General features: G+C 42.5%; 1 protein-coding gene across 2 annotated transcripts in view; it reads left to right on the top strand.

Annotated features, from left to right (window-relative positions):
* The first annotated feature begins 1,851 nt into the window (after positions 1–1,851).
* AFAP1L1 (actin filament associated protein 1 like 1) overlaps positions 1,852–23,197 on the top strand; it is a 131,787-nt gene continuing 110,441 nt past the window's right edge. For both annotated transcript variants that reach the window (XM_089659453.1, XM_089659452.1), the window contains exon 1: positions 1,852–2,156. In XM_089659453.1, the coding sequence (XP_089515579.1) occupies positions 2,141–2,156 (16 nt within the window). In that variant the 5' untranslated portion in view covers positions 1,852–2,140. The remainder of the gene's footprint in view (positions 2,157–23,197) is intronic.

Raw genomic sequence — 23,197 nt, 5'->3', positions numbered from 1 at the left:
TTAACGACACCCCAAAATCAATTTGAAAAACGTGGTGCGAACACACATGCGATCTGATTCTGGTGTGGACGAAAAAAAAGGGTCCTGCACTTTTTTTGGTGCGGGTTCGTTGCGATTTGAGACATACAAAATGAACCCGGGCTAATGCAGGCCATACATGGTTTGAATTCCGAATGATTTTCGTAAGAAAATCTGACCTAAGAATAATTGGCCGATTTTCGCTCTGTTAGTGAGGTAATGGCATCAGCCAATTTTCGCTCTGTTAGTGAGGCAATGGCATCAGCCAATTTTCGCTCTGTTAGTGAGGCAATGGCATTGACCAATTTTCACTCTGTTAGTGAGGCAATGGCATCAGCCAATTTTCGCTCTGTTAGTTGGGCAATGGCATCAGCCAATTTTCGTTCTGTTAGTGAGGCAATGGCACCAGCCAATTTTCGCTCTGTTAGTGGGGCAATGGCATCAGCCGATTTTCGTGGTTCCTCCCCATTTCGTTTATCAGGCATGCTGGAAAATTCATGAAAAATGACCGAGTTTCGAAATCATTGGTGGCACCATCGGATTACAGAATGAACGTTTCAATTTTCAGATGAAAAAACGTTCGGAATTTGAACCCTGTATGGCCTGCATAAGTCTAGGTTCACACCTAAGTGTGTTCTGTGGCGTTTTGCAGAAACACACAGGTGACCATTTAATATGATTTCCTACAGGACAGGTTCACATCTCTGCGTTTTCACCTGGTGCGTTTTTTTTGGAAAGGATCAGGGACTTTTTTAAACGCAAAATGTTGCACTTTTTGATTCTACAGACTTCAAAGGAGATGCTGCAGAAAAGCATGTATGGCTCAAATTGCACCGCACAGAAATCGCATTTTGTGATTTCACATTTGTGATTTGCACAGGAACGCGGTGTGGTTTCCATGCGAATCACATGTGCCGCACCGCATCAGTGTGAAACCAGGGTTAACCCTAACCTGCGACTTTGGTCACAAAAAGGTTTCTGCGCTACTTTGATGTGACTTTATTGCTATGTTGAGGCTACTTGAGTGCCAGAGAGTGTAATGTCACGTCAAAGTGGCACTACATGAACAGAATTGTCAGACTTTTCTATAAAAAAGGGCAGCACAGTGGCTAAATGGTTAGCACATCCACCTGGCAGTACTAGGGTTGTTGGTTCAAATCCCAGCCATGGCACCTCCTGCCTGGAGTTTGCATGTTCTCCCTGTGTTTGCGTGGGTTTCCTCCGGGTACTCCAGTTTCCTCCAACACTCCAAAGACATGCTGGTAGGTTAATTGGATCCTGTCTAAATTGGCCCTAGTATGTGTATGTATGAATGTAAGTTAGGGACCTTAGATTGTACGCCCCGTGAGGGTTAGGGACTGATGTGAATGTACAATATATATGTAAAGTGCTGCATAAAGTGACAGCGCTATATAAGTACCTGAAATAAATAATAATAAATAAATGCAAAACGCTGCAAAAAAGAATGTTCAAAAAGGCAAAACGTGCCAAAAAACTGCAACCTGCATAGATGTGAAGCCAGCACAAATCAGCAGTGGCCAGTAGTAGAACATGCAGATTTAAGTGTCTACAGAAGACTGAGCTATCCCTCACTGCACACCTGTCTCTGTACATGGGGTATATTTCTGGCACACACACTCCAGGCTCCCATAGGACAGAATGTGAGGAGCTCTTGGAGTGGAAAGAAGGGTGAGGCAGGGCACTCCTCAGCAGCAGACCCTCCCTGGAAAAGCTTGTCAGCAATGTGTGGGCTTTGGAGTGGAGTGGAGGGGGGTGGGGAATGACTGGGACCCTGTGTGTCCTCTGATCTGGGGGCAGGAGGAGGCACAGGACAGGAAAAAGCTCACTAGCCTGTCAAGCAGGGACAGAGGAGGGGTGAGGGCTCTGTGCAGTCACTTCAGCTAAGCCCAGCAGCTCACATCAACAAAGACTTCTGGCAGACAGCAGACCTCATAGGGAAGCAATTAGGAAAGGTGAAATGTTCACATGCAGGACTTGGAGGAGGATCTCTGGCCAGTCCCTGTGATCAGATCAGGAGCTGAGACATTTGTGAAGTCCATTCACTGGCTGCAGAGTGACAGCACTGGGAGCACAGCTGGGAATGGTGCGCTGACTTGGGAGCATGGAGAGGATAAAAGGTGAGTGCAGGCTCTGGCATGTCATGGTGTCACTGGCTGTCCACATAGGACCATCTAAGGTGAGCCAAGGACCATCAAGGCACACGTTACAATTTCATTGTACCATCTCCTCCGGATCTAGCAAAAGCAACTTAGTACAAAAGTTTGTCTGATTGGATACAAATGGATTGAACAGTTTCATAGTTATTGTACATTAGACATTATTATTATACAGGATTTATATAGCGCTTTACAATATAACGGGAGACACTACAGTTCAATACAAGAGGGATAGGAGGACCCTGTTCCTCGGAGCTTACAATCTAGGAGATTACGTAGCTTTCGTAGATCCCAACCATGGCACCACCTGCCTGGAGTTTGCATGTTCTCCCTGTGCCTGCGTGGGTTTCCTCTGTGTACTCCGGTTTCCTCCCACACTCCAAAGACATGCTGGTAGGTTAATCGGTTCCTGTCTAAATTGGCCTTAGGCTGGCCATAAACTATACAATTTCCTTTAGATTTACCTTCAACTATGTAATGTATGGCCAGCCTTCGTATGTATGAATGTGAGTTAGGGACCTTAGGCTGGCCATACACTATGCAATTTTCTTTAGATTTACCTTCAACTATGAAGTGCAAGAGCCTGCCTGATTGGATTCAATTGAAAGTGTTGTTTAGGTTTGACCTCATATTATATGGCTTTTAGTCAATCTAAAGCAAAATTCTCAAGAAAATTGTATAATGTATGGCCAGCCTTAGAATGTCAGTTAGGGACCTTAGATTGTACACCCTTTGAGGGTAAGGCTGGCCATACACTATACAATTTTCTGTCCAATTTCTGCTCAGTTTTACTTTAGATTTACCTTCAACTATTTATTGCAAGAGCTGGCTTGATTGGATACAATTGAAAATGTTTAGGTTTGACCTCATATTATATGGTTTTTGATCAATCTAAAGCAAAATTCTTGAGAAAATTGTATAATGTATGGCCAGCCTTACTATGTGTATGTATGAATGCCAGTTAGGGACCTTAGATTGTACATCGCTTGATTAGGCTGGCCATACACTATACAATTTTCTGTCCAATTTCTTCCCAATTTCCTTTAGATTTACCTTCTACTATGTAGTGCAAGGACCTGCCTAATTGGATACAATTGAAAGTGTTTTTTAGATTTGACCTCATATATGGTTTTTGGTCAAGCTAAAGCATAATTCTCAAGAAAATTGTATAATGTATGGCCCGCCTTAAGGACTGATGTAAACGTACGAAATACAGGTGTATCTTGTTTTACGAACGCCTCGATTAACAATTTTCGGTTTACGAATAAAAATCCAATGAAAATAATGCCTCCACTTTACAAAGTTTTTCCCAATATGAAGCAAGTTTCCCCAGGATGCATTGCACCTGGGAGGTTTATAGCGCCGGCCCCGTGCCTTTAAAGTGCACTATATAAAGAGTATTGAACAGATAAAAGACTTTTTTTTTTACTTTTTTCTGACCTCTGGAACGGATTAATGGGTTTTTAATGCATTCCTATGGGAAACTGCGTTTCGGTTTATGAATTTTTTATAATATGAAACGTCCTGGAGAATGCATTCAATTCGTAAACTGAGGTATGCCTGTGTGTATATATACATATAAATTGATGGTGCTCTTAAGTACCTGAAATAATAGATCTAAAAGAGATTGTACAGTCAGATTGTAACATGTATGGTGAGTATAGGGGGCAAACCATCAGTTCATCTTTTTTGGCAGACTACTGTAAACTTTGCAGCCTCCCTTCATTTTATAAAGTGCTGTGCAAACTGTTAGCACTATATAACTCTTGTATGATAATAAAATGTGATGGTCACTGCACATTAGGGTTGGTTGCCTTTTTTTTTTTTCATGAATCTATTGGAAACTGTCAGGTTCGCTTATTGAGCAATATTTTGTTTTGTTGTTGTTTCTTTATTGGGGGTATTTAGGGCCATGATGTTGTATTTTTATATTTGTTTTTCCCTTTTTGTTTTGTATTTAATTATTTGTGTACTATTGTTACCTTGTTACCTCCCCTTCTTCTTCTTTTTTTTTTTTTTCTTCTTTGTGTGAATAAAATAATGCTGCTAATAAAGGACAGCTTTTTGGCACATGAACAAGTCCAGGATACTTCAAAGAAGCTCCTGTAACCTTGGGGTTCCATTAAGGGCTCATTTAAATTTGCATGTTGCATCAACAGACACAATGTCACGCATTAACTCACTGCATTAAGGTAGCCCATTGAAATCAATGGGCTGTGGACACACCAAAACTTTCCACTTATCAGACCTGTCACACGTTATGCTGCATTGCACGATGGTGGGTTGCCATGCATTACAGTGTGCTGCCATGCATGCATATTGCCCTAGTGCATTGAGATGTTCAAAATGAATAGCACAATGCATTGATGTATATACCTTGCATCACTGAAAAGTGTTCATATAAATCTGCCTTCAAAGTCCACTGCACCCTTTAAAGTGTATATTTATTTCAGGTACTTATATATAGCTGTCAATTTACCTAGCACTTTACATACATATTGTACATTCACATCAGTCCCTGACCCTCAAGGGGCGTACAATCTAAGGTCCCTAACTCACATACATATACAAGGGAAAATTTTTAGACAGGATCCAATTAACCTACCAGCATGTCTTTGGAGTGTAGGAGGAAACCGGAGTACCTGGAGGAAACCCACACAGAGACAGGGAGAACATTCAAACTCCAGGCAGGTGGTGCATGGTCAGGATACGAACCAACGACCCTAGTACTGCCAGGCGGAAGTGCTAACCATTTAGCCACTGTGCTGCCCATATATATATCTATATATATACACTAACCTTTCTCATATTTGCTCCCTTTTGATCTGTTAGTCACCGGTCACACCACTGCAATTTGTGTGCAATTTCAGCTCGATTTCAGGTGCGATTTCTGAAGACTTTATTGCTACTTGTGAAAATTTTCAACAATTTCTTGCAATTTGCAGGGAGGTTTCCATTACATTCTATGTATGTGAAATCGCAACAAAACTGCAGAAAAAATAATGTAAAAACTACTTTTGAAATCGCGCTGCAGAAAATCGCACATGCTAGGACACTGACATTCAGATTCATTAGATGCAATTTCAATTCGCAAATTGCAATGGTATGAGCGGCACTTAGTTTTTAGCCTGGGTTCACATATATGTGGTGCGGTATATCGCATGTGATTCACACAGGAACCGCACCACATTCCTGTGCAAATCATATGCGATTTGTGTGCGATGCGATTGGAGCTATACATTTTGTATGGCTCTAATCGCACCACACCCGTGCCAAAAAGGTGCAGGACCCTTTTTTGGGTAGGTACTAGAATCCGATCGCGTAGATATTCACACCTATGCGATCGGATTCTGCACATCGCACCATGTTTTGCGGACTGCTTTTGGGGTGTTGTTAACTTAACCTGCACACCCGCAGTGGTTCGCATGAACGGGGTACAATTCTGATGCAGTGCGGAATTCGCACAGAAAACGCTGCAAATTCCACACCACATCAGTGTGAACCAGCGCTGAAAATGGTTTGTGATGTCTTTTTGACAAATATCACAGCTGTTCATCCAGCCAGAAATCTTGTGAGCTGATAACTTCCAGTAATTGCTGCCTCTGGACTGTTATCAGTTATCATTGTTCACTGCCATCTTCATGAACCACAAAACACCTCCCTTGTTATGGAGAAGAGATGGTGGTGGTATTTAGGGTCCTTTCATACGGGGCGGACCCGTTTAGCGGATCCGCTTGCTCAGTGGGGGGATCTCTCTGCTGATCCCCACTGAGCAAGCGGATGACAGCTCTGTGTTCGCTCCGCTACCGCAGAGTAGACTCAGAGATTCTCGTTCTCCACAATGGGTGGTCAGATGAAAACAGACCGCCTGTCCATTTTCATCCGACCCAATGTGAAGGACGGAAGGGGTATTGGATCCCCATCCATCCCTTTTTTGCGTATCGCAAGTTGGCAGGTGTAAATGGACACATGTCCATTTACATCCATCGCTCCATAGTGGAGAATGGAAGTTCCGATCAGATCTGCCTGAAACACGGCCAGGCAAACCCGATCGGAACATCCATGTGAAAAAGCCCTTAGTTCTAGCACAATTTTATCAGTTGGCATTGTTCCCAGCTATCTCCATGGACTACAAAACGCCTCCCCCTGTTATGGAGCCAGTGTAATCCTAACCCAGTGTTATCGCCTAGTATTATTCACTGCTGTCACCGTGGATTACAAAATACCACCCCCTTTCATATTTGCTCCCTTTTTGATCTGTTAATCACCGGTCACACCACTGCAATTTGTGCACAATTTCAGGTGCTAATTCCGAAGACTATTGCTACTTGTGAAGATTTTCAATGATTTCTTGCAATTTCCATTCTATTCCATGTATGTGAAATTGCAACCAAACTGCAAAAAAAAAGTAATGTTAGTATTCTTCCCTGTTATCACCGTGGATTACAAAATACCTCCCCCTTTAATGAATAAGTGAGGGGGGTGTTATGTAGTCCTAACACAGGAGGAGATTTACTAAAACCAGTGCACTCAGAATCTGGTGCAGCTGTGCATGGTAGCCAATCCGCTTCTAGCTTGTTCAGTTAAACTTTGACAATAAGGCTGGCCATACACTATACAATTTTCTATCCAATTTTCTTTAGATTTACCTTCAACTATGTAGTGCAAGAGCCTGCCTAACTGGATACAATTGAAAGTGTTGTTTAGGTTTGACCTTGTATTATATGGTTTTTGGTAAATCTAAATCAAAATTCTCAAGAAAATTGTATAGTGTATGGCCAGCCTTGGGGTCCTTTCACATGGGCGATCCGGTTAATTTTCTTCAGTTCAGTCACGTTTTTTCAAAGAAGAAACGGATGAGCTTACATCCGTTTAGATTGGTTTTCATCTGTTTTCGGTCCGTTTACATCCGTTGACATGTGTTTTTTGTCCATTCCGGGTTTTTTGCGGAAGAAAAATAAGGTTTTCTTCCGTTCAAAAAAACAGATGTTAACGGATGTGGACATTAACGGATCTCAAAAGATGTTCATCCGTTTACATCCGCAAGTCCATAGAAATACATGGGGGGCAGTTTTTCATGCGTAAACAGACAGATGCAAGACGGACATACAGAACGCCCGTGTGAAAGGGACCTAAAACCTGGAAGCTGATGTTATGTGCAGAGCTGCACTAGATTTGAAACCATGCAGTTTAGTAAATAACCCCCACAGTGTTATCAGTTAGCATTGTTCCCTGCTATCTCATGGGCTAAAAAATACACCTCCCCCTGTTATGGAGAAGAGAGGGAGGTTTCATGTAGTCTTAACTCTCCCTGTCCTTGGTTGACAAAGCTGTTCAGTGCAGTTGTCTCCTTAGGACAGGAAGTGTATTAGTGGCAGGATTACCAGATTAAAATAAAGGAAAATAAAGAAAAAAAACGAATACAGCCACCATATCTAAGAACCTATAAACTGTAATACTGTCAATTGTGTCCTTGGATTGAGATACGCTTTGAGGCTAGGTTCACATCTGTACGGGTGGTGCCGCTGCGGATCCGCATGAAAATCCGTGCAGCCGCACCACCCGCACAGAGAAATACGGACCCGCGGGCTGGTACCATTAGTTCTAATGGCATACCGCCCGCACTGGAAAACACAACCGTACTGGGAACCGAGGTTCTCATGCGGGCTGCGTTTTCAAAAGAAGTGCAGGGACTTCTTCCCTGCGTGCCATGGGGCATGGGAGTCCATTCAAATGAATGGGCTCTTGTGCCCATGCAAAATGCGCATATATGTGAACCGAGGCTAATAACTACCTTAAGTTCACTTTCAGAAGTTGCCCAAATCTCACAGTTTTTATAATGGAATTTCTCAATTTCACTCACCCTGCTTCACACCGGCCCAAAGGAATCTTTCTTACCCTAGGTTCACACCTAAGCATTTTGCAGAAACGCAGTACAGCCCATTTAACATGATTTCCTAGGGGACATGTTCACACCTGTGCGTTTTCACCCAGTGCATTTTTTGGAAAGGGACAGGGGCGGACTGACTATTTGGAAACTTGGGCACTGCCTGAGGGCCCAGGGTCAGTAGGGGGCCCCATGAGATGCCCCATGATCCCCTATTGCCCGGGGGCCCCATGAGTTGTCAGTCCGCCTCTGGTCAGGGACTTTTTTGAACGCAAAACATTGTGTTTTTTGTTTCTATGACTTCAATGGAAACGCTGCAGGAACGCATGTATTTTTTCTGTGTTTTGGATTTTTAAATCTGCCTAGCAACAAGAAAAAAAGGAAAAAATGCAACACAAAACGCAATGCAGAAACGACTCAAACGCAACCTGCATATGTGTGAACCTAGCCTTACGAGTTGTCATGTACCGAATCAGGTGTTATCAGTCTACTTCTAAGGAGTTTGAAAAGTGATTTTTACTGAAAAATCCATTCTGATGAATCGCTATGGCTTTGAATCAGCAATTTAAATTGTAATTCACATCGGAACCCTTTGTTGTCTACCAAAGCCAGCTCTTTGGATTTGTGTTGGAAAAGTAACAATGTAATGTATGCGTACTTTGGGTGCAGCCTGTGGTTATGGTGCTTGAGTCATCAGCTCCCAATTGATTTCATTATCCCATAGCCAGAAAAGCAGTGACCCCCTGTGATCCTTCTGTCTCATATTACTGCTGTGTCAGAGGAGTCTGTTCAGGTGTCCGGAGGCATGCACAATACCAGGGGGTTATAGACTGACTTGCAGCATCTAAACATCCATAGGGAAAAGGACTTTTAATTGGGGTTGTGGTCAGCAGGGTAGCACATACAGCTCCTCTATCCTTGGACATGTAATGTTTCCATCTCTACACTTTTGAATTGTACCATCACATTACTCAGTGCTGTGCATTGGCTATGAGGCTAGAACTTCTGGCTTGATGCACCGGACTTTTGGGTATGATTCCAAGGACAATATCTGCATTGGGTTTGTGCATTCTCCTTGTATTTGGATGGCGCGTTTCCCACAACCTGAAAATTACTAGTAGGTTAACTGTCACTTGACCAAATTGGCTGTTGTATGTACTATGATTATGGCGGGCTAAAGAAGTGAGTTCCTCTGAGGGCAGGGATTGATGTGGCCATGTACAGCTTGAAATAGAAGAAATCATTTATAAAAATGCACATATTAATGGCAAATATTTTTTCTAGCTAACCTGGAAGTTAGTGTTACTAAACCCACAACAGTAAAATCAGTGTGTATATGCAGTAAAGCATGCTTGTTATACATACTGTGGAACCTAAGGGGTTAATTCTCCACCTTGTGTAAAAAGGATGTGTGATCCCATCTTTTCTGATCCTTCCCTTCTTCTACTGTCCCCAATCCATCTGTTGATAGAACAGAGCCTGGGGGGCAAGCTGCATATGCTCAGTTTGGTGTGTATGGAGATGCCCCTGGTACCTTTTAATAAGCTTTTTTGGGTGTGGATGAGGACACAGGGGCCTCATGATCCCCTATTGCCTGGGGGCCCCATGAGTTGTCAGTCTGCCCCTGTGCTAGAGTTTTTTTTGTTTGTGTTTTTGTTTTTTGTTTTTTTTTCTTGGGAGAGTGCATGTGATCAGCACTCTCTAGACAGGGTCAGGTGTTATGCAGCCTCATCGCACAATCAGGGAAAAATGAAAGCTCCTCCTAAAAGCTTTAACCAGTGCTCAGCTGGACACTGATAGAAGTCACAAGACTCTAATTGCTGATAAAAAGTATTTAGCAATTTATATTTACAAAAATTATTTGCATTTCCCTATTCTGTGTACTGTGGGAGATCAGATATAGTGAATGCAGGGTCATGGGTTTAGTAACACTTTAAGCAGTCCATAGATTATGCAATTTTCCACCACGGGTTGCAAGCAAGAAAGAAACTTGCTCAATTCTCCCATCAACACAGTCAGTGTTGATGGGGAAATTCCTCCCGGAGCGTTAGGAGCCTTGACAACTCATGGGGCTGACAACTCATGGGGCCCCCGGGCAATAGGGGATCAAGTGGCCCCTGTGACCTTGCCCAAATTAAAAAAAGCCTATGAAAAAGGTACCAGGGGCATCTCATGGGGCCCCCTACTGACCCTGGGCCCTTGGGCAGTGTCCGAGTTTCCAAATGGTCAGTCCGCCCCTGGTTAGGAGACGTCCCCACCGTCAGAACACAATGATCACTGCTGGTAGCTAAAGCCACTGGCAGGGATCACAGCAAAAAAAAATCCAACAAACTGGTTGTACTGATGTGGATCAATTTCTGTACAACCAGCCTGCCCATAGAAGGATCGAATCTCGGCTGGTCACTGCTGAGCTGGGATTCGATCTTTCTATGACTGGCTTTATCAAAGCTTCCAATGCAGATGCTGGCTGGTGAACTCTACACATACACTTTGCAACTCTTTCAGCCCATGTACTTTCGGAGCCACAACATATTGATGGCTGCATGCCTAACCCCCAAATCAGTAGTCCCAATTTTATTTGCTGCATACTTGTTCTTATAATGTACTGAAGCCAGATACAGTACTATTCTCCTGACAGGTTTTAACGAGTAGTTCAAGGATCATTTTCAATTTTTCAAAAATTTACACTCTAGATATCTTCGAAGTACCATATTCCACAGGGGCAGCAGGTGAGAAATTCCAGCAATTGGTTGCCACATCTTATTTCTGGGTGTCACATAACAAGCAGAATTGGATCTCATGATGAAATGTTTCCAAAGTAAAAAAGAGCAATTCGTACCTTCGAAGAAAATGATGTGTAGTTTCGTACTGTTTTTTTCTCAAGAACAAAAATGTAATATATTTCAGTTTATCAGCCCTTAGATGTGGTAGTTGCTTTAGTTTTTACTTTTTCAGGCTTATATCATTTTCTGTAAGTACTGAAGAATTCCCATTGCTCCTGGCAGAAATCCAGTACACTTGTATTTTTCATTATACTTGTAGTTTCATGTGCAGTGAACTAAAATTTTAATGGTATATCAGCTTTCCAGTTTGTCTTCTGTGAACTGCAAAACCTTTCCCTCCCTATGTAATGGAGAACAGAAGAGGTTGAGATTTTTTTGAAAATCATATTTTATAAATTAGGGTGTCCAGTCACTGTCTTGTTGTGATTTATTGGAGACTTCTCCCTTTTTCCATGTCATAATTATTCAAAAGCTCTTTGTGGGTATACATATTTTTCTTGAAAGTGATAGTAAAGTCAACATTGCTAAAAGTTGCTGACACAGGCAGAGTATATATGTCAGAAGAGACTCTATTGGTCAGCCGTAATGTACACTGAGCTGCACGGGCAAGTGACGTCATTGCGGCCCTGTGATTCAAGCGGCTAAAGATACAGTACCTAGAAGGTAGACCAGGCAAATATGGATGATTACTAGTACTACATTATGGCATAACCCACGTGGAGGACCCCAAAAACAAGAAACTATTGCAGACTTTACTACTGCTTGAAGTGTAATTTAGAATTGGTCTGTTTATGAACTGTTGCTAAGCTGGCCATACACATTACTGGCACAGTTTGACATGCACCAGTTCCTCAACAGCTTCAGTCACACAAGCTGTCTTGTTTGGGGCACTCAAGGACAGAGGGGGGCCTGCAAGGTGACAAAACCAGCACTTGACATAATGCTATAAATCTGGCAAGATTTTCTTGCTTTGTTCCCTGAGAACACAGAACACTTGTAAGGGTTTGTGGCATGCTGGCTCAAAGACAATGTACCGTCACCCAAACCAGTCAAGAAAACAAAAAGGTTGGTCATCTAATGTCTAGGATTATCTTTATTTGCCAGGACTTCCCTACCATGAAAGATATATTTTAGTTATTATTGAAGTCTGGAGGGTTGTTTGCTTTTTTTTTCTTTTATGTCTTGAAAACTCCAACAACAAATTTTCCTGTCTTAATTTCTGACTCTTGTTCACATGGGCATTTTGAGTATCTTCACTCACCTTTTGCATGTAGAGGAAACCCATCGTATAGGGCACAGCAGGCAGGGCTGTGGATAATGGGGTACCACCAGTCCTCCTGTAGGGGGCCCAGGCAGCTGGGTGAATGAGATGTGAGCAGGAAGGGTGATCGGAATAGCAGAGGGGCAATTACTGGAACCTATCCCCTGTATGGCTGAAAGCTGACTTCATCTCCTCTCCCTCCCATTGGCTTTCATCTGCTGCAGAGAGCCATACAGGGGATCAGATCCAGTAACTGCCCCAGTTCACCCTCCTTGTGCACCATATGTTTCCCCCTGCTGCCCAGGACCCCCACAGTGCTGCTGCATACCCGCCTTTCCTTCCCATCAGCAGCTGCAGGCACTAGGACAATAGGATCCTTCAGGATAGAGTGGAGGAAGGTTCCAGTAAATATGTCTCATTTGCCAGCTTCTTCCTTTCCTGAATGAACACAATGAGTGATCACTACCAATCACTCGCTGTGTTAATTCATAACTGAAGTATAGTAAACTGTGTTGTGCGGTTTTTTTTTGTTCTTTTTTTTTTGGGGGGGGGGGGTGCTGTCAGGTTGACTGTATGGGGCCCCATGGTTTCTGACAGCAGGTGTGCAGAAATTAATTTAATCACAGATACACCATATGGCCAAATACTTGAGGACCAGTGACTAATGCACCTAAATGTACTTGTTGGATATTTCATTCCAAAACATTTACATACTAGGGGGAGTACAACTGGGGGAATCAATGGTGGAGAAGGATCTGGGGGTTCTGGTAGGTCACAAGCTTAATAAAGGCATGCAATGCCAAGCTTCAGAGAGAGAGATATCATATTACCCCGGTACAAATAATTAGTAAGACCTCACCTGGAATATGCAGTTCAGTTTTGGGCACCAATTCACAAAAAGAACATTGGGGAACTGGAGAAAGTACAGAGAAGGGCAACCAAACTGATAAGAGGTGTGGAGGAGCTCAGCTATGAGGAAATATTATAGGAACTGAATTTATTCTATCTTGAGAAGAGGACATTAAGGGGGGATATGATCAACATGTATAAATCAGTAGTTCATATAGTGAACTCGATGTAGAGCTATTCACCCTGAGGTCATCACAGAGGACAAGGGGGCACTCTTTACGTCTGGAGGAAAAGAAATTTAATCTCCAAACACGGAAAGGTTTCTTCACAGTGAGAGCTGTGCAAATGTGAAATAAACTCCCTCAAGAGTTGGTTCTAGCCAGCTCCATAGATTGATTCAAAAAAGGCCTGGATTCTTTCTTGGATACACAGAATATAACTGGATACAAACATTTATAGGTAAAGTTGATGCGGGGAATATCCGACTGCCTCTCGGGGGATCATGAAGGAATATTTTTCCCTGCAGGAGTAAATTGGATCATGCTTTGCTGGGTTTTTTTGCCTTCCTCTGGATCAACTGTGGGTGTAGGATTATAACTTTTTTTTTTTTTTATGGTTGAACTGGATGGACTTTTGTCTTTTTTTTTTTTTTTTTTCCAGCCAGACTAACTATGTAACATTTAATTTTGAACCCCCTTTTACAATCAATAACAGTCTCATTTCTTCTGATAAGACTTTCTATGGGTATTGTGGAATGTAACTGTGGGAATTTTTGTCCATTCAACCAAAAAAATACCTGCTGATACTGTCAGAGAAGAAGGCTTGAATTACAGTTGGCATTCCAGTTCACCCAAAAGGTGTTCAGTAGGGTTGAGGTTTGGGCTTTGTGCAGACCATTCAAGTACTTCCACATCAAACTAATCAAACCATGTCTTTTTATGGACCTACGTATGTACAAGGGCATAGTCATGATGGGAAAGAAAAGGTCTTTCTCCCAAACTGTTACCACAATGTTAGAAGAGCAGAAATGTCTTTGGTTTAGCATTCACAGTAGCTTTCACTGGAAACACCTGAACTCAGCAATTTGGGGTGGTGTCATATAGAACACCTCACCAACCGAGTCTCCTAAAGATATAATAAAATCTTTAGCAGCTACCAAAAATTGAAATACATATTGTATAAAACATCCTCCTCCCTTCCCCCCGTTTGTTACCTCCTTCTATTTATTGCATACACAGGTTGAGTTTACAGTACAAATTAGTCATTTCTGTGGTGTGTTGAGCTAGGTGAGGGGCACAGCTAAATTCACAAGATAAAACACATATTTTATCTAGTGGTTTGCCTGACTCAGCTGAAAGTGCAGCAGAATAATTATGTAGCTGTAAAAGAATGTGACCACTACAAGACCCCCTCTACCTCAGGATTATAGTTGCCACTCTGTAAATAAATAGAATTAGAAAAGATTATAAAACTATGTGTTTCCAAAGCCTCATCTGCCGACACACTGATCTACCTGTCCGGCTGATGTTATTACTTTGGGAATATGGTTTCAGTTGACAAAGGCACTGTAGAGTAGATTTGCTGATATAAAGGGTTGCTAATGAATACATTTGGTTGCTTGTGTCTTCATTTTATTATGAAATTGTATGTGTATATTGGTGTTCTTTCTGCAGTCATTATGAAATGCGGTACGGAGAATGTGAGTACACATCTGTTAAGGCTGAAATATGGGCAAAAATGATTTTTGGCTATTTTTGGTACAATTTATTTATTCCAGGTATTTATATAGCGCCGTCAATTTACGTAGCGCTTTACACATTCACATCAGTCCCTAGCCCTCAAGGGGTGTACAATCTAAGGTCCCTAGCAAACATTCATACACATACTAGGGCCAATTTAGACAGGATCCAATTAACCTACCAGCATGTCTTTTGGAGTGTGGGAGGAAACTAGAGTTTCCAGAGGAAACCCACTCAGGGACAGGGAGAACATGCAAACTCCAGGCAGGTGGTGCATTAGTTGGGATTCAAACCAGCGACCCTAGTACTGCCAGGCGGAAGTGCTAACCATTTAACCACTGTGCTGTACAATACAATTAAATAGCCTCTGATGATGTGTGACCTATCATTACTGCAGCTTTTGTTACATATCTTACTTTTTACTCCGCTAGCAGTCTCTATTCGGCAACAAACATTCAGCAATGAGACGTTGTTCTGTTTGCAGTGCACTCAGGGCCAGGACAAGGGGTGGGCAGGAGTGGCGGTTGCACTTGGTGCAGTGGCTAACTGTAAGGATGGAGGTGCCTTCCTTCTGTTACAAGGCTGACAGGAGGGTGCAGTTTGGCATCTTTGCCCTGGGCATTGGATGACCTTTTCCCAGCGCTGATCATTGTAGGTCATTTGCTCGGCACCTTTTCCACTCATAAAAAGCATTGCCTTTTTTTCAATGAATGCAAGGTGATCTATGATTGGATGAGGTGTGGATGAGCTTCACAATCTCCCCTCCTGCAGTCACAGAACAATCATAAAACCAACTTGCAGTTTGTGAATCCCAAACTAATATATAAAGCGGAGCTCCAGTCTCCTTTGCAATTTTCCCCAAAAGGTACCCCTGTGATTCTCTTTATAAATTATAGATTGGATACTGTTATAAGTGTATTTCTTCTTACTTGTAAATATGACATTCACCACAGGATCCCCGCAGACAGGCAGCGGCCATTACTGGTGTGGGCTTCTGAAGCCCACTCCTACTTTCGTCTGGGATTCCATGCAGCTGGCTTATGCTGCATGCACCTCCCGATCTTGTGCGGTACAGCTCTGCGCATTATGTTGTTTACAGGTTGCCATAACAATGGCGGTGCCAGTGGAAGTTCCCGCCCTGTTATGGCTACCTGTCAATCAACACAGAACCCGAAAGTAAGGCAAGTGTGGTCTGAAGGTTCATGAGATAGATGATGGTGATATCCCAGAAGCCCTAGGCCACAGGTGTCAAACTGGTGCCCCTCCAGCTGTTGCCAAACTACAAGTCCCATCAAGCATTGCAAGATTGACAGTTACAAGCATGACTCCCAAAGGCAGAGGCATGATGGGACTTGTAGTTTGGCGACAGCTGGAGGGCCGCCAGTTTGACATCCCTGCCCTAGGGAATCCCCTGACAAAAGGTATTTAGAAAAAAAAATGTTTATAATTGCCATTACAGACTGTTCTGCGGGTGAGCATTGTGTTGCAATGAACATGAAAACATTGGTGGAACTCCACTTTAAGCTCTAATTATTACAGCACAATATTGGCACACAGGAATATTTTTACTACTTCCACATCTGCTGACCTGCAACAATGTATTTCTGCCTCCAATGTACAGAAGAAGCCCTGAATTGGAGCTCAAAGAGCATACCCTTTTTGTGATGATGGTGAAAGAAAAACAGTTAATATCTGCAAATTGATGTTAAAAATCAGCACCTTTGATGCATTTTTACATCTCCTGATTAAAAAAAACCAAATGGGCCAGGAGAAAGTGTAATGTTAGAACGTATATGTACACCTCACAGGAAGGCTATTGGGTGCCATAAAAATAGATGGAACCAAAACTCACCTACAAGAAGGACACAGGTTTTCGTGTGCTATGGGAATGCACACAATTTTGCAAGCATTCCTCTGGTGAAAAAAATGTGAATAAGGACTTATGCGTTACTATAGCCCACAATCCCTGACGATCTGTGTGGAGTGAAATCTGAAGCATCATAATTGGCTTCCTGTTTTGATGGGGATACTGGATTAGTTACACAGTTAGCGTTATTGAGAGGGGAAAGTGGAAATGTTCTAACACACAGTCAATGCAAAAATAATAAACATATTTTTAACATTTCTGGATCTTAATTCACATATCAAACCAAACCGCTTTCTTCGATCCTCCGAAGACCTCCTGCTCCCTAGTTCCCGTGTCACCTCCTCCTATGCTCGCCTCCAGTGCTTCTCCCATCCTATGGAACTCCCTAACCCAATCTGTCTGGCTATCTCCTAATCCAGCCTTTCTCAACCAGGGTGCCCAGGAAGCCTGGGGTGCCTTGAGGTTTCTTCAGGGATGCCTTGGCAAAATGTCTAAAAATTGGCCAAAGCTTGTATACGAGCCAGCAGGTGGAACAAGCCTGCCTTTTAGTTACACAAAGGCACAGGTTTTCATTGTGCACCATTACCACCTTCTAGCCGCTGGCGTCCTGACAACCAATAACATCATCAGTTGATAAGGAAGATGTCAGCTGCCTGCACAGCATCTTAGTTTGACCCTCCCCTGCCCCTCTCCATCATCGCTGTGGTCACATTAGCTCAGTGATGGAGAAAAACTGAGGGAGAAAAGAAACACTGGAATACTAGTCAGTACCAGTGTGCAAAAGTGTATTTGGAAAACTAAATCACCTCTAATGTTGGGTGTCCTACATGTGTGGCTGTTGCTGCATTTATATAAACCTATTAGAATAGTTTTTCACATTTTAGAATGGGGTGACCTTTTAAAATTATGGACAGTCTTGAGGTACCCCATTTTAGAATGAGACTGTCCATAATTTTGAAGGGTGCCTCGGGACTGTCCATAATTTTAAAGGGTGCCTTGAGTAAAAAAAAGGTTGAGAAACAATGTCCTAATCTATCCACCTTTTTAGATGATCCCTGAAAACCTTTCTCTTTAAAGAAGTCTATCCTGCTTCTAATTAGTAAACTGCCTTTTATTTCCTCCATCAGCTCATCCCCCCCACAGCTATTACCTTTTGTATCACCTAACCCTTCCTCCTAGATTGTAAGCTCTAACAAGCAAGGCCCTCTGTTTCCTCTTGTACCAAATTGTATTGTAACTGTAATGTCTACCTTCATTTTGTAAAGCACTGATCAAACTGTTGGCGCTATATAAATCCTGTAAAATAATAATTAAAAATAATAAAGTTTATTTTTTAGGCCTCATGCACACTGGGCATGTGCCTGGCTCTCCTGAATGCCGTTCTTCGGGCAGGAGAAAAGCTGTGCCAAAAATTTACCTGCGTTTTAGGCACGTTATAAGCAGGAGTGTTAATCCATTTCATTGGCTAGAATACAAATTTATTCTCGACATTGAAATTAACGCTTAGGTGTCATGTTTACATGTGTTTAGGTGCCTCAAGAGTTTTTTCTGCCAAACACACTGGCAATGGGTTCTTCTACCTCTAAACACCTGTAAATGCCTATGTGTGCCTGGACTTATAGGCTAACATTGAGAGACGTTTAGAGGCAAGAAATAAAAATGTCAAACGCTCCTAAAAGTGGCATTTTTAAAGCCCAGTGTGCATAAGGCCTAAAGCTTAGGAGGAATCAGGTAGGGTTCAATCCTTAATAGATCTCTACTGCTGTCCAGGATTATGGTGTCACCAATTCTTTTACCATAGATGGGTACTGAGCATACACTCCAAGGAAACTTCAAGGAAGTTCAACTCACAGCAGATCCCTGACTGCCTCAGAAGGACCAGCATTTGGAAGTCTCATGGACAGCATTGTAGATCCCATGGAAGAAAAAATGTGTTTTTCAGTTGAATTTTACTGTAAGAAATGTTACCAATGTCACAGTGGAATATGCATTGAGCTTTGTGACATTGAAGATTGCTAAGATTTTCTGATATAATTATTTACTCCAATAAGCGTGTATTGTGAGAAAAATGTTTGTGTCCTATCTACAGTACAGTACTTCATTTATTGTACAACTTTTGAAGTCAAATGATTGCACCATGGGTAGCAAAGGTAAAAGGCAGAGCTTTGTCAATTGTCAGGGTAATTGTCCGACAGAGATTGAAGTGATCATTGTGACACAGTATGTGTCATATCCTTTGAACATTACGCAGTAGGGTTCTTAGTGGACTGATTAAAGAGGCCTGGGGAAACACATTTCAGTTGCCTGGAAGCCGCCCTATGATCTCAAACAGGATACATGTACAGGTGACTTTGTAGGAGCAGTGCTAGTAATTACAAGAAATCTAATTACCCAAGAATGATGTGCTCCTTCTAAACTTGTATAAGATTATTCAGTACAAACAGAATAGCAAGTGCGATATATTGTCCTTGGATGTGAAAATATAATGTAGGGTAAAAGAAACCTGTACTGATCTCTTCTGCAAAAAAAAATAAAATTAAGTCAAAAAGTATGCAAGCCAGAGACATACAGACAGCTAGCACAATCAGAAGTAGATGAGCAATGTCAGCCTACATATCTCTCTCATGGGTTTCTTGTAACGTATCTAAAACCTAGCTATAGACACACAATAATTTTTATCAGTCAGTGCTTCCAAACACAAGAACCTGAAGGAGATATGGGAGATATGCCCTCCCGCAGCTCTGAGGAAGGCCATTGTGATTGGACAAGATTTTCTAAATTGTCAATTCACTATTCCCCCTAGGTGAAACTTGGACGGATGTGTGTGCATTTGCCTAATGGAAATTGGTTCTTCACAATTGAATTAGTAGTTTATCATCTTGCCTGTGGGCACCACGAAACAACACAGTCAGCTTTTCAGCTTTCTTTAATGGATTAGTTTATTGGCCAGGTTGGGTTATTTGGCTATGAGCCAACCATGGGCTAAAGAATCGCAAGTTGGTATCCTGGTAGTCTCCTTCCACGCTCATCCTCAATATGAACGTACATATTGCAATGTTATCTCCACTGCAGGTGGTGCTTGTCTGCAGTGGCAATACAGATGGGGAGAGAAAGATGAGAGGAACGAAGGTCTTCTATGATTTTTTCAGGCACATGGGTAGAGATCTGGGTGGATGCTTGTGCTCTGTGACCTCAGTGGCCATCTTGGGTCAGGCAGAGACTATTTTAAGACTCTGAGCCTGGGGCTTGGCAAACTTTATGCGATTGGCTAGGACAGGACAGATCCCCCATCAGGCAGGGACAGTGCTGAGCAATAGGGAAAGGTTTCGGAGGAGGAGGGAGAGTGTAGGCCTTACGTCTACCTCATCAGGAAGCTTCCCCTTTGGGTTGGACTGGCCATTCCACCCCTCATGACAGACGCTGTCAGAATCCTTTGGTCTTCAGGCTACTGTCTCCCCGTGAACCATTGTAAGTGCCACCAGACTTGATCCAACTCTCCAGGTCTGTTGGTACAGGTTGAACTCTATTTTCCTAATACATTGTTTCTGCCAAATGTGATCCTGTGTGTTCATTGTCTGCTACAGCATGCTGCACCTACAAAACATACACACCTGGTGCTTTAAACAATTATTTAAAAAAAATAGCATAATGGTTCCTTTATGACCATATATCTGACCATTACTTAATATCTTTTGGCTAGCTTGATTCAGACATTAGACTGAATTTACAAACACCAGCGTGGGTATCCTCCTCTATTCATGCAGCCCAGGATGGAGATGACAGAATCTGGTTGCTTCACAGAAAGTCCTTTAATTTCAAGAACCTTTTGTTAAATTAGGCATTTTCCTAACACAGCTCTGTCTGAAACGAGATTTAGACCACATGGAAGCAAAGTCCCGGGTCAATCCAATGTACAGTATCCTATGGCTAGATCCATATTTGCAGATTAAACTAACACTTTATCATTTTCAAAGCCTAAAGCAAACAGTTGCTTTCTCCGATATCCAGTTCTGACTTGTAGAAATAAAGCACTTTATAAATACTTTCCCCAGCTGTGTGTGGCCTTTGTACTTCATGCCACAGAAATCTAGTGCAAGTGTTCTCATCTGCAATTGTTCTACTAAAAATAAAGACAGAGGATCACATTTCTCCCCACTCTGGCAATGGCAGTCTGGCCTGCAATAGTGAGCTTTGGTCAGCAATAAGAGCACCCTGACCTAATGTAAGAAATATGAAAAAAAAAATATTTTAGTCCTGAACATAAGGGGGTACCGTATATGCAAAATACAATGCATTCATTTAAAAAGATCGTGTCCCCTAAAAAGTACAGTGACAGCGACTCCTGATCACCCACCCACACCTTTCCCAGCAAGGTGGCTTTCAGGTATGCGGTAGACCTGAAAGGGCAAAATATAGAACACGGGTTGATGTGATGGCAAAAAAGATCCTCCAGGCAGAGCTGTGCAGGGAAGTATAGTGATGATGATCATGACATCATGAATCACATGACTAATACTTTCCCCAGCAGACACATGACTTAGTCCAGGGGAAGCATGGGTTAGTGTCACTGTACCAGCCATCTGCAACTTCCCTGTGCAGCTCTGCCAGGAGAATATTTTATTATAGCACATCTATCCCAGGCATGCTCTGGTTAAAGGAATCCAAGGGTGGACTGACCATTTGGAAACTCGGTCACTGCCCAGGGTCAGTAGGGGGCCCCAAGGTTTAGGAGTGTGTTTATGGGAATGTTTGACCTTTCTTCCAGAAGCGCATTTTTGAGGCCAGGCACTGGATGTTGAATGAACTGATGAATTCATGCCAAAGGTGTTCTTTCAGGTTGAGGTCAATTAAGCTCCTCCAGCCCCAAACTCGCTCATCCATGTCTATATGGACCTTGCTTTGTGCACTGGTGCGGAGTCATGTTGGAACAGGAAGGGGCCATCCCAGGGGTGGACCCACCATTTGGAAACTCGGGCACTGCCCAAGGGCCTGGGGTCAGTAGGGGGCCCCATGAGATGCCCCTGGTACCTTTTTCATAGGCTTTTTCGAGTTTGGGCAAGGACACAGGGACCCCATGATACCCTATTGCCCGGGGGGCCCCATGAGTTGTCAGTCCGCCCCTGAAGGAATCCCTTCCTGAAAGACACATGGAGGCTGCTAATGCTGACCTCCCTCTAAAATGCTAATTTCTTGATTATTGAAGTCTTCCGACTAGTTTCAATAATTTCAAAGTCAGTAGCCTGTAACAAGTATGCAGAACAGGAAATTCTGAGTAATTTCAAAAACCATATCTGCGTAATGGGTTACTTATTCAGTGTCGAAGCCAAAGGGTCAGCACAATAGCCAAGCAACTATCATCATTTGCAGAATGAGGTGTTAGCAAAGGTAGCTCGTATGTCTCAGGAAAGATTCTACTAAGGGCCAGTGAAGGGAAATGTGGCAGCCCTGTTCTTGCAACACTGCATTTAGTGTTGCCATAGCTCTTTGTTTCTTAAGTATGGTATCCTGTAACCATTTCCCTCCTCCCATTCCCATTCTTACCTGGAAGCCTGGATAACGTAGTCTTTTATTTAGTCCTGAAGACCAAAGTTTTGAGACACTGGTCTAGATGTTACTTTCTCCTTTCACAATGCGCATTATTGAATTGGTGGTTCCTTTAAAACTCCCTTTTAGTGATAGAGATGGCCATTGATGTCACTGATCTCAGTTTGTGCGATACAAAGAATCTTTGTGCGAAGCAGCATACTTGGGTTGTGATGTATTTGCCCATTAAGAAGCTTTGTTTGTGGCTTGCTGAGATCTAGGAGTGCCAAGGCTGTCTAAGCAGCTGAACACTGGTCTTAAATGGGTTTGTGGCTGGAAGAGTGTAATGAGAGTTATAGCACTTTGGCAGCTGTACAGTCGGGGGGCTGCAATGCCTCTTCAGAATTATTATATCTTGGTTTGTATGGCTCTCTACATAAATTAAGTATTTCTTCCTGCCAATTTTATATTAAAACAGCACATACTGTAAATCAAAGTTCTTTGAACTTTGACATTTTCTATCATATTGAACAGTGGCTGTCAATTTTTTTTAAGTGTCTGTAATAAGAATAGCCCCAGTTGTCCATACTATTGATTAAAATTTTTTTTTTATGACATATGGGGCAGTACTGGAGGTCATTTTGATAAATGAGACCCTGTAACACAGGGGTGACAAACTGGCTGCCCTCCAGCTGTTGCGAAACTACAAGTCCCATCATGCCTCTGCCTTTGGGACTTTGGCCACAGCTGGAGAGCCACCAGTTTGACACCTGTGCTGTAGCGTGTCATGCTGGCCATACATGTATTGAACCAATACTTCAGTAAAATGATCAATTACATATTCTTAAATAAATAAAGTAGGTGCAGCGCTAAAGAATTTATAAACATATGGTGCCAAATTGCACACAATATAACAGAGATAGTCAATAAGTGCTGAAACGTGAAGGCTTGACATGCAGTAGTCAGCAGGAAATGAATCTTCATTTGTAATATATAATAGTGACTCCGTGCTCCAATCTGTATGAATTGCACACTCACCAGATGCACTAGGAATTAGTGCATTAAATATAAGCTCTCTGCGGGGTCCCCTTTA

This window comes from Staurois parvus, unplaced genomic scaffold, assembly GCF_062004578.1.
Source record: "Staurois parvus isolate SC_StPar_1 unplaced genomic scaffold, SC_StPar_1.0 ptg001158l, whole genome shotgun sequence".
Lineage (NCBI taxonomy): Eukaryota > Metazoa > Chordata > Amphibia > Anura > Ranidae > Staurois > Staurois parvus.
Note: the sequence above shows the minus strand (reverse complement) of the source record. Positions and strands in the feature narration are given on the sequence as shown.